The 13,098-nt window shown below is 39.8% G+C and overlaps 1 protein-coding gene across 2 annotated transcripts in view; it reads right to left on the bottom strand.

Annotated features, from left to right (window-relative positions):
* MED27 (mediator complex subunit 27) overlaps nt 1-10,325 on the bottom strand; it is a 176,050-nt gene extending 165,725 nt beyond the window's left edge. For both annotated transcript variants that reach the window (XM_035112590.3, XM_088664792.1), the window contains exons 1-2: nt 10,082-10,325; nt 7,709-7,853 (exon numbers count right to left, since the gene is read on the bottom strand). In XM_035112590.3, the coding sequence (XP_034968481.1) occupies nt 7,709-7,853; nt 10,082-10,287 (351 nt within the window). In that variant the 5' untranslated portion in view covers nt 10,288-10,325. The remainder of the gene's footprint in view (nt 1-7,708; nt 7,854-10,081) is intronic.
* Between the last annotated feature and the right edge of the window lie 2,773 nt (nt 10,326-13,098).

Here is a 13,098-nt window from a genome sequence, read left to right as displayed (position 1 = left end):
CTAGAGGATAAGGCTATCAATGGCTACCAGTCCTTACTGGCAAACTTCAGTGCATCCAAATAAGCTTTACTCAGAGTTGACACAATTAAATTAATGCCATTAAGTCAATTGTGTCCATTGTTTTAAAGGATGTAATCTGAATAGGACTAGCATTGGATGCAGCCCAGTATTAGGACTAGTATGCTTCCAAAGACCAGCTGCTGGAAAACACATGGGGAGAGTGTTGTTGTGTTCAGGTCCTGCTTGCAGACTTCCCATTGGGCCATCTGGTTGCCCACTATGAGAACAAAAAGCAGGATCAGATGGGCCACTGGCCCACTGGATCAGATGGGCCATCTTATGTTATGTTTTTACACCCTATGATAAACTGGCATCACTTTGAAAGAGGCACTCTACCCCACCCTGAGTGGCCAGTTGCTTTGGGGCACCTGCAAAGCCCAGCACAACACCAGGAACAAGACCCCATAAATCAGCAACAAAATGTGTGAAACACCCAATTACAGTGGTACCTCAGGTTACTAACGCTTCAGGTTACAAATGCTTCAGGTTACAAACTCCACTAACCCAGAAATAGTACCTCAGGTTAAGAACTTTGCTTCAGGATGAGAACAGAAATCGTGCTCTGGCAGTTCAGGTTAAGAACAGTTTCAGGTTAAGAACAGACCTCCGGAACGAATTAAGCTCTTAACCAGAGGTACCACTGTAGATATGATGACCTCAACAGGCAAAATGAAGTATGTAGTTTGCTGGAGGTTTGTTTCCCCCCATATATTTTCAATGAGTATTATATCTATTGAGATTTTTTTTTCCAATCTAAATTGTATTTTTTGGTTTTTCAAAAGAAACTTACAAACATACAAAAACACAGATTACATACTGTACATTTCTAATGGACATATATTTGACGCTCCTTCCTTTTGTGGTTTCTTTTGAATTTAAATTTCCATACTGATTTTCAACATTACTCCATCTTTAATTATTCTTTAGTTTCTCATAATAATCTGTTTAACTGCTTGTTTTACATTAATTCAGCTAATGAATTTATTTGCATACACTGAGAAAACTTTTTATTTAAGATTGCTTTTTTGTCTTTTTAACTCAATTCCTTGTACTATGCATGTATTATTCATCCCTCCCCTATTTAGTTCACATAATTCAAAATCTTTGGCCAAGAACCTTATGTACCACACCTTCAATGGTTCTCTAAAATTCATTTTTGAAGAGTGATAAAAAGACTGTTTCCTGTTTTCCCCCCAAAAAAATCAAACAAGAAGCACTTTGCAGCATGCAAATATTGCAGCAAAACAGGGAATAATTTGGGCTCAGCTCTAGCTGTAAGAGCAGTCTGGAAGGATGGGAAATTTCTTTACTAAGACCAATGGGACGACACATCTGCATTAGCAGATGGCAGGGTCAACAGCCCTGCAAAGATTAACAGAAAAGGTGTCAAAAAGATTTGCAATTTTAGAGTAAAGATTATCAAACTACCTATTTAAGATAGGTGTCCTACTAAAAGAGTTATCACAAAGCTTTGCTACTGCAGAATCCATGGGAACATCTTAACAGGCACAGCCTCAGGCATGCACTGGGGCTAGGGCATACAAGAGACACGTCAAGGGCAAAGAGTGCATGAATATACAAGTAACAATCAAGGAAAGCAGCAAGTGAGTACAGTGTTTAATCTAACCTCAAGATACATAGAAATAATGTGTTGCTAAAGTGGCATTCCCTAATACTTCAGGACTTAATTTATTGTATTTGGACAAGAAAATATGTCTCATGTAAACACACCATATTTCAAGAACTACAAAGTTCACCCTACAACAGAGCATAACAAGGCCATCATAGAATCATCTCTGTTCACTAAAAATGTCACTAAACTGCCATCTGGATGTTGAGAAAGCAGTGAAGTTTGCCATGCAGAACTGGGGGGTGGAATCTAATCTGAATTTCAGCTGCTTACTTGCAAAAAAGCTCACAATTGGACAATCTATTTTAGTGAACTGCATTAGAATTAAAAAGTTCAACTACTTAAGCCCTCAAACAGCCACCCCTACTAATTCAGCCTGAACAAAATGGTACGACTCGAGAATTCAGCTGCAAATGAGTTAGTTCAGAGAGATTTTTTTCACCCATTCCAACACCACAGAGCATAAGCTTTTGACACCATAGTGTTTTCCTGCAGTGGATCCTCATGTGCATTTAATTAATATTAGTCCTATGTATATATAACAAAGTGCATTCTTTGATGCCACCTACGATTTTGTAAGTTTTTATTAAAAGCACACTACAAATGATTGCTTGAAGTCTCTACTAAACATTTTTTTATTTCAAACCACAAAGGCAAGTGAAAACACTGCACCTAAAACTTTGGTGATGTCAAATGGGCAGCACGTGATAAGCCCTGCTCTACAATGAAAATGGCCCATGGAGGTTAAGGGAGGTTAGGATTCAAAAATCCCTACCCCTGGCTGAGTCTTACATTTACAAGCTGGCATTCACCTCAGTCAGGCACACTCCCCTCTGCTCCTTGGCATAGCCCATACAGTAGAGATTGAAAGCATTCACCATTAAACTGAGTAGTGTTGCCGTTACATCCATACTTGAGAGAAACCACCCAGAGGTTATTGGGTGGTATAGAAAAGCAACAGGAAAAACAAAAACAAATTATGCTTAATCTAAACAAGCCTGTATCAAGCTACAGCTTAACAATCTTGACTTGTTCAACCAAGCAGGGTTTAAAATTGAACAAACCAATGTTTTCAAGTTCACATGTCATAGGGAACTCTGATTAGTTTAAAAGCAGGTATTTTCAGTCTCCACCTTTAACTGGATAATGGGGTGGGGTGGGTACCGGTAGTATGTTCACTTAGGCTCATTCATACAACTTATCCAAATCAGGCCACTGCCTCTTTATCTGTTATCTTTATAACAACTTTAGCTCTTGAATATACTAAAATACACAGAAGATTAGAGATAGTGTGGCATCTTAACTTGGCTTCTCTTTTTAAAAACACACACACACACAAAAATTAGATTTAAAGATGTAATTCATGTTTCCATATGCTCTATGACAGGCAATTAGCCCACTTAAGTGTTTAACTAACAAAGCAAACACCGTATGGTTACACCCCTTTCCCCATCCCTTTTCATTTAACATTTGTTCATACACACAGACACCCTCTATTTCTGTTGTCCATCTGTTTGCAAGTGACATTAAAGCTGGGCTGGGGGTTCCCTTGCAACCAACATAGTCAAAGTTGCATGCCACAACAGAAGAATTAGCTTTATCTTATACCAACTCTATTGGTCCACCTGCTGCACTTTTCAGTTTCCCACTCTTATTTCAGTCAATTTTCTCCTCTCCTCTCCCAGCCACTTTCTCTTCATCTGTCATTCAGCTCATTGGCCCATCAAGCTCAGTATTGGCTTGCAATGACTGGAACCAGCTCTCCAAGGTACCGAGCAGGAATCTTTCCCAGCCCTACTGGGAGATGCTACAGATTGGACTGCCCCTGTGCAAGCAAACTAGGTGCTGTAGTACTGAGCTATGCCCCTTCCCCACTGGATTCAATAGGTTTTACTTTCAAGTTTAGCGTAAATACCTCAATGACAACTGCTCCCCATATGAAGCAACAGGGACCCAGCAATCATCCTCTGAGGTCCTTCTTCATGTGCCTCCTCCATGAGAAGTGCAGAGACTGGCAACAAGAGAAGGTGCCTTTTCTGGGGTGGCTCCCCATTTGTAGAATGCTCTTCCCAGGGAGGCTCACCTTGCGCCTTCATTACATATCTTTAGGTGAAAACATTTCACTATAATCAAGCCTCTGATTAACCTTCTATGGTCTTTTTAAAATGTTTGTGGGAAAGGGGGGGGAGTTATTGGTTTGCTTATGTTTTATTATGTACTTTGTGTTCTCATTTTGCTTTTTTAAATATTGTGAACCACCCTGTGAACTTCAGATTATGATTATAATAAATAATCATAATCAGACTACTTATATATCACAAGCTCAGCAAGGAAGGCCCTTCTAATAATTTGGTTTCATCTGCAGTTCTCTATCTGTTTACTTGACAGTAAAGTAAGTCACACTGAATTTAACAGCACAGCCCTTATTCTTTTTTAGCCTGTTTTTATTAAGTTTTTTGTTAGAAACATAGATAAACAAACATTAATGAAGAATGAAGCCACAAGTATGTTGCACACATTTTTTGTGAAGAGAAAATCACACCAATTCACACCTACAGTACATAGCTACATTTCAAATGTACGATAGTTGTCCAAAAATATATTAAAGGTTTGTCCAAAAGTTTGTTTATGAGGAGGCATTATTACTCTCCTCTGATGAGCTAAAAACATTAACAATGGATTCCAGTCCCCAAGGAATGCGTATTCTGACTTCAGCCCCCTAACTGTCCCATTCTGTTGCCTCATTTCTCAACCACCACTACACATCAAACCTTTGATCATCAACTTTGCAATGGGAGGGTGCATTGGTCCAATGATGTGTATGTAATATCCAAGCACACAGCAACCAACAAAAATCCAATCCAATCTTTAATGGGACATATTTTTGAGCAGATGAGTGTACAGGACTCTATTAATAGGGAGTAAATTCATGAGTTGAAAAATGCTGAAATATCCACATTCTTTTACTCCACCCCCCTTTTTTTACTCCTGCCCTTAAGTCCACATTTTATCCTAGCTCAGCGATGTGTTTTATGTGTACAATTGTTAACGCATGAGCAATATGGGCAGAGAAGGAAAGGGAGCTGTCCTGGGCTCTCAGCTCATCAAATATACAACACACCAGCCACAAAGGGGTCAAAAATTAAAAATTAAATGCAGAGAGGCAAAAAGTACTTCCATGCATCACAGCAACTAAACGCTCTCCCCTTCCAAATGACAGCAAAGAGTCAGACCAAAACCCACTCCATTGACTCCATATGCTCTTATTTAAAAACAGCTGCTGAGAGTGGGCAAAACCAATCCAACTAAATCAGTTTTGCATACATGCAAGAGTAAAACGTTGTCTCATGTTACAGCATCATAAAACAACCAGGAAGAGAAAGAGATGGCGAGAGAAATTATTCTGAAGGAGCAAAGTGTTACAGGTGACAAGCCCTCTTGTTAGAACAGACAATTGAAGCGTCAGCCAGCTGATGTAAACAATGGAAGTGAGAACAGATTACTAAATTCAAAACAAAGTGGTGATTAAAGGGCAATGCTGAGTGAGTATTTAAGGAAATTATAGACCACTAAATTAAGATAAAACTATACTTCCACGTGCAGATGCAGAGGTGAGAGAGGACCTTGAGGTTTAGAGGCATTCCTGAAGAGGCAGAGGAGGTTATCAATGAAAGAATCATTAAGGAGTTAGCCAAATGGTTAGAGGTTCAAGAAGACAAAATAATCAAAGGCACAGAAAAAATATTCAGAGTAAAATCAAATGTTGCTAAAGCAAAGAAATGGCCTGGAGACTGTTTGATATCTTTCAACTCAAGTCAAATTAGAGATAAAATTTTGCAAACCAGTAATAAAAGAAGACTCAGAATTGTGGAGAAAGACATTATTATCCTAAAGGAGATTCCTTCATGCCTGTTGAGAAAGAAAGACAACAATACATTTCTGGCTGAAGTATTGAAGGCATACTCCATTGTTTATAGGTGGGAGTTTCTGGAGGGAATCTTCTTATTCTTTAAAGGGAAAAGGCAGAGGTGTGTGACAGCGGACAAAGCAGACAAATTTTGGAAGAAATACTGGAGAGAGTTAGGAAGGTGAAAGCAGCCAGTGGGAGGAGATGGGAATGTTAAACCAACAACAGAAACAGAGGAGGACTAGATACTTACGGCCTGATTAGCTCACAAACTGTAATTGTGTTAATATACTAAACTGTTATTAAACTATGAATTTAAAGATTATTACCAGGAATGTGAATGAACTAAATGACAAAGTTAAAAGGAACAAAGTAGAACATACCGTATATTAAGCAAAAATTAGACAAAATATGTCTACAGGAAACACACGTTATACGAAAACGTAGGAGGGTGTTGATAAAGAAAAAGCTGGGATTAGATCTTATCTCGTCAGCAGGGTGGATTTGATTTAAATCAAACTGATTTAAATCACGATTTAAATCACTAGTCAGTAAGGCTTGATTTAAATCATAGTTTTCTACATAAAGACTAATTCTTGATGGTATAACTTTAATATGCAAGTAGATGAAGATTTTTAGAATATCAACTTTTCATATTAGTTTTTTATCCCCAGTTTAATAGGTTAATCATTCATATTTGGACAACTTTACTGTTGTACTTAGGAAGGAGAAAAATAATCATTACCTTAATAATAACAATTTAAATAGATTTATTCAACTGAAACAGTAACATTACAGCATATGTTATTTGCTTAAACAAACATCCATGTTTGTTAACTAATTTGGCTAAACAAAAACTATATATATATATATATATATATATATATATATATATATATATTAAGAAACTTAGACTGTCAGCCCAGCCTACACATGAAAAACTTAAATACTGTCCACTCCAAACAATCAGAAAAATATTGTTTCTATTCTATTCACTGAACTTCTTGAAACTTAGCACTGAAGGGGTTGTTTCTGTATTCATAGGTTTGCAGAACAATAGGATTAAGGTCTTTTACTTGTAAACCAAGAAGTCAAATGGAATATTAAAAGATTTAAGCATAGAAATTTTGAATTTGGAAATAAGCCAGGCAAATTGCTAGCATGGCAACTCAAAAAAGGGCAGAGTGAGAGGATTATAAATAAATTGAAAATGGGAGAGAAAACAATAGACTCGAATAATATATGTAAGAACTTTGTAAAGTATTTTACAGAATTATATCAGAAGGGAAAACAAAACCAGGAATATATTGATGAATTTCTAAAACAAAATCATCCGCCGAAAATAACAAGCAAGAAAACCCAACACCTCAAGGCACCAATTACAGCTATGGAAATTCAACAAGCAATAGTAAAGGTAATGGGACCCCTGACAGTTGTTCAGTCGCAGACGAATCTGGGGTTGTGGCGCTCATCTCGCTTTTCTGGCTGAGGGAGACAAACGGCGGCTCCCTCGGCCTATAGAGCGAGATGAGCGCCGCAACCCCAGAGTCGGACACGACTGGACCTGATGGTCAGGGGCCCCTTTACTTTTAGAGTTACTCTAGAGTAGCCACGACGACCCTCTGACACAATCCTAAAAGTTTAAAACTCTGTTGAACTCGTTAGAACAAGCAAAGTTTTGTATTATACAAATCAATCATGCATTTTATTTAAACATGTACACTGTTTAAAACATGATGGCTATGAATGTCACTAGAGAGAGAACTCCAATCAATTATTAGAAGATGTCAAGGACTGAAAAAGCACCTCCTTATGCTTTTGGATAAGCTTTTTAAACAATTATGAGTAGAAAAGGAGCACACAAATTTGTTGAGGATGGAGGATACAATTTTGCTTAACTCATCCCCATCATCAGCTTGATAGCAGCCTCTTAAAACAAGGACAGGGTATAAATATAGCTCCCATAATATAATTTCTCTTGATGCTTCTCTCTGCATCAAAGGAAGAGGCAGCTGAGATAGCAAAGCTGCAATAGCCAAAAATATCAAACCCCTCTATATAACATAACTTTGACTAGCAATTAACATTAATGCACTTCTTTTATTTCTTACCTTATTTGACCATTTATAAGCCTGAAGCAGCTGACTGTAGAGGGGTGTTTTGTCCTGAACAGGATCTAAACTCAACAATCCACTATTGTGGAGAGGATGGTTCTCTGATGGCTTGCCTACAAGATTACTTAGACGTTCCAGTTCACTAAAATAAAATGAAAAGCCATTAAATTATGGTATTTAACACAGCATATTTTGTTAACTCTTATGTGGTTTTACCATATTTTATTACACAGTAGTAGCACAAGCAGGGCAGCTTCATTCACCAGGCTTCTCAACATCGCACATCACTGCTGAGTACCAAGAGTAAGAGAAGCAAGGAGAAGGCACTGGGGAGCTCATTGTAGATGCAGTGTTGGGAGCATCAGATATGTTTGTTTATAATTATATTTTGGGAATGATTCATGTTCTTATGTAGCTGCATTGTTTTATACTTTCTGGATGTCCCATGCTCATATTATAAAGTAGTTGTGTTTTGTGTTCTAAATCAAGCACTTCTAGGAATTGTTCCTTTTTGTTTTCCATTGTATTTCTCATTAATAAAAAATTTGGTGTGGAACAAGCAATTTTTTGTTATGAAAGTTTGTCCCAGAGGAAAAAAGTTTGAGAATCATTGTCATAAGGCACCACCAGTAAAAAGAAACAAACCGGGAAATAATAGGTGCTGGGAAAGACTCTGAGCCAGAGACCCTGGAGAACCACTCTTCTGCAACTGAACAGGTCCCTTGACCAGGTCACACGCCCTCACCCAAGCCAACTCAAAACTGTCAGATTAACAGGAAACGAATAGATTTTTCGAGTGGAGGTTGCCTTGCTAGACGAATTTGTTTTGTGAAAAAATCGTCTAGCAAATCATGGTTTCCCATAGGAAATTCAATTAATGCGTTCCTATGGGCAAAAAAAATAATTCAATGCATTCCTATGGGATTCGCTAGACTAATTTTTCGCAAAACGAATTGACTCACAGAACGAATTAAATTCATCTTGCGAGGCACCACTGTATAGTATCCCCAAATGAGTGTTTGGACCCTGCGTCTAAAAAGTTTGAAGACTTTCAGTACAGACAGGGGAGCAAGGTAAATGCATTCTCCAAGCTCTCTTTATACTTCATACCCTCAGTGTTTTCGCCTGGTTGGAATGTATTGTGGAAAGAAGAAAAGGACATCAATAAAAATTTATTTACAAAAAAAATGAAATGTGTTCTTGAACTAAATTGATGCCTCCTGCTTGTGTGGATGGAGGATAGAGAGAGGGTTTGAGAAAGTAGCCTACTATGCAAAAGTAGCATTTATACCTGTTGCTCCACCCACTTTTGCCTCTAGCCACCCACCCACCAAGGACATGTGGTCCTCAGAAGGCTGCCTAGCAGGGAATGTGGCATTTCATTACACTTCTGGTTAGCATCCTCTTTCTTTCCCATTAACCTATCTTTTTCAGTTTTTGCCCCTGGGTCTGCTGGTCATTCCCCAGCACCTGACACTCACAACAACACCCCAACCTCTTAACACAACACATCCAACAATTAACAACCATCCTCCCTTCTAGCTTGCCCCAAACCATGTAGCATTCAGAAGGTAGACTGCCTCTGGACCTAGAGGTTTCACTGTTTTGCTGTGCAGAGCATGGCACCTCCAGTTAACAACAGCATTGCTGTGTCTTGTCCAAACAGCACGGAATTCGGAAGAGAGATGGTCCCAGAACCTGTATGGTTCCAGAACACTGTGCAGCTGTGGCAAGCATGGCATCTCCCAACAACAAACCTTGCCCAAGACCACAAAGCTTTCAGAAGGTATACTATCCCTGCTGTGGAAGTTCCACTGCATAGGTGTGGAGAGCATGGCATCTCCAAATATCAACCACTACCCTTTGTGGCTTGCCTCAAACCAAGTTGTATTCATAAGAAAGTATTGTCTCTGCACATGGAGGTTCCACTGCAAAACTGTAGACGGCATGGCATCTCCAATTAATAACAGCAGCTACTCTCCCTTGTGGCTTGCTATGAACGAAGCAGCATTAAGAAGGTAGACTCTACCTGCCCGTGGTCATTTCCACGGCATAACTCTTCAACGAACGGCAGCAGCAACCCTCCCTTTAAGGCTTGCCCAAACCCACATAGCCTTCATAAAACTGGACTGTTCCTGAACGTGGAAGTTCCATTGTTCAGTTGTCACAGCGAACTGGCATTTCATTGCACTATCAAATTCCATATCTAATTGGGGGGTCGCCTTGTCTCAAGCATTTCTAGCCTTGTGGGCACCATCTCCTCATCCCAGAAATGGGAGAAAGGGAGGGGAGTTAAGGGAGGGGGGAGTGTCGCCCAGGGCAACCTCCTCCTCGGCGGGGTTTTTTTTTTCTCTTTTCCTTCCTCCTCACCCCAAGTCTCGGCTGACGGAGTGGAGGCTCTCTTGGAAGCTGGAGACGAAGCTCTTCTCACGGCCCTCCAAAGCCTCCTTGTTGCGCCTGCCGTCCTTGAGGCAATCGAAGACGCGCGTGACGCTGGAGCGCAACGCCTGGATAGCCGCAATAGCCTGGGCGAAAGCCTCCAGGTTGACGCCGGCGCTCAACACCCCATCCGCCATCTTTGGCCAGCAACCTCCTTTCGGAAAGCCGGAGGGCGAGGATAAGCTGAGAGGAGCACGCCGCCGCAAAGCAGCCTGGGAGATGTAGTGCACGGAACTTGGGCAACAGAGACTGAGGGAAGCTGCGGCCGCAAAGCAGCCTGGGAGACGTCCCCTCCTACCCCCCCAAGAAAAGGCGCGGAGAATGAATTCTAAAGGGAGAAAAGACGCTTCAGCCGCAAAACAGGATGGGAGATGTAGTCCGCGGGACAGAGGGAAGTTTTTCAGGAGATGGAGAGGCGTGTGATTAAAAGTTGGGAGAAGGCAGCTAACACCGGCTTGTGTTTAATTCTTAATTGTTTGACTAACACACTTTACACAATATATATATATATATATATATATATATATATATATATATATATATATATATATGTGTGTGTGTGTGTGTGTGTGTGTGTGTGTGTGTGTGTGTGTGTGTGTGTTTTGTTTAAGAGAGGAGTCTTTTCTGAGGAAAACAAGAAGCCACACAAGACAACCTAGCTTTCTTAACATTTTCCCCTTCTTATTGATTCATTTAGTAATCTGAAATTATATTTGCTTCATTTATTTTACTTAGTCATTCGATTGCTCCAATTAAAAACTACAATACTTTTATTTCCTAGAATACATATCTAAGTGAGGGATGAGAAAGGAAGGCAAATAGTCATGGGGAAATCATAGGAAAAGAAAGAAAAACAAGATTATTCAGTCATTTACCAGAAGGAACTGTATAGCTTTGTCAACAGGTTTACCACACCTATCAGCCAATCACCCATTCCCACCACCCTTCTGAGTAATACCCCTCCCCACCCTCTGACTATACATAAGGGTCTGGTGACTTCTGTTTCAGTGTATCTGAAGAAGTGTGCATGCACACGAAAGCTCATACAAATGACAAACTTAGTTGGTCTCTAAGGTGCTACTGGAAGGATTTTTTTAAAAAAATGTTTTGTTTTGACTACGTCAAACCAACACGGCTACCTACCTGTAACTCAAATAAATCATTCAGTTAAGTCCAAGCTTGGATCACCCAAATCAGCACTACTATAAATTTGCCCCAATTTGTTTTGCACCCAACCTCCAAAATAAATTTCCCTTCAGTTTATTGATCCCCCTCCCAATTCATTATCAGTCACCACATCATTCCTCCAACCCCATCCCAGAAATTAAAGATGAACAGCATGCACTTTGGATGATGGAAAGAGAATACTGTCTTGCACAGCCATTGAAATATTCTGCTGTCCAAAGGAGTACAGGAATAGGGAATCTGGTCCTCCAGACGCTCTTTGACTCCTGCTCCCATTGTCCTTGATGGCAAGAGTTGATGGGAGTTGGAGTCCAACATGTGGAGGACAGCAGTTTCCCCCTGTAGCATAGGGTGAGAGGCAATCAGCTGCCCCTACTTATTCTACCATTGTTATAGAAAAAAATGTGATTGGTGTTTACAGCTTAGCTCTCCATCAAGGGATTCAGTGTCTGGGAAAATTGAGTGGAGGCAGGATCCAGTGAAAGCAAAGAAGATCTTTATTTTTCTGCTGCAACAGAGTTTACACACACACACACACACACACACAGAGAGAGAGAGAGAGAGAGAGAGAGAGAGAGAGATCCCTTTCAAGGACCCGGAGCAAAAGTGTGCAAGAATTTTTGAAGACTTTAACAATTGTCCAGCCCCTTAGCCAAAGACCATCCAAAATGCATTATACATACATCACAGAAAGAGGTGATCTACAACAGAAATTTGATAGTGTGGCTTGTCTCTTGTCTGACAAGATACCTGATAATGGTCACCTGATTGCATTACCAGGTTAGTTTGAGCCAGTCTTTTGAGATGGTAAATACTTTAGTTCTTGAATCCAAGTCACAGGCACACCCTATTCATATATAAAATATGCCCTTAAGATAGGATTTGTAGGATTTGTAAGTGAAAAGAACTACTAGGAAATATTTCTCCAAGGTGTTTCTTTCTGCAGAGGAAACATAGAGTCTTTAGGAGAGCCAAGATGGCTTCAGGATTGCTCACCTGTACTTTTTCAGACATGTGGTTTATAGACATGTGTGTTTACCTTGTGAACTTATGCACATTTATTTTATTTTTGAGACATTGGAAATATTTTAACACCATATTTTTTATGAGCTCTGTGCAAGTCACTGGCCCCGCTCCATTGGTGGGTTTACAGCACAATCCTACTCAGGACTTCCTCAATACATCCCTTTGAGCAAATAGGAGTTCAGGTAATGATTGTTCACTCCCACCACCATACATTATAATAATTTTTACAGCCCTCTCAGTCAGCCATAACATACACAGCCTCACATTCTCAACAAGAGAATGAGAAGATGTGAGTGCGCCAGCAATTTTTCCTCATGTTTTTCCACTTAGAAATTCTGCAGAAACACAAAGCTATCCTTAGGATGTGCTAATTTTGTCCACATAACTTCTTTGCACTGTATTTATTTTTAGACCATTTTCCTGGAGAATGGCTTTATTCCCTTTTCTTCTATGCTCTACATAATACTTAAAACATTGTGTGGGAATAAAGTGCTGACACTCATCGTCTGTTTTACATAATGCCCTGGGGAACCAGGCTGTCTTTACTCCATCTGTTGTCTTGTGATGTAAGGCTTCCCACATTTAGAATTCATAGATACTCAGGGTTTGTCTATGTGTTGTAACTTTGTCTATGTGTTGTCTAAGGTCCATTGTGGAGCTTGCACTGGTTTAAACAGCACCAGACCTGCAGGTTCTGTACTGATAAACTTGGTGAGTTGGTAGAGACACTGCTGGTT

The sequence above is a fragment of the Zootoca vivipara genome, chromosome Z2 (genome assembly GCF_965207765.1).
Source record: "Zootoca vivipara chromosome Z2, rZooViv2.hap1.1, whole genome shotgun sequence".
NCBI classification, from domain to species: Eukaryota; Metazoa; Chordata; class Lepidosauria; order Squamata; family Lacertidae; genus Zootoca; species Zootoca vivipara.
The sequence above is the reverse complement of the archived record's forward strand: the minus strand, read 5'-3'. Positions and strand labels throughout refer to the sequence as shown.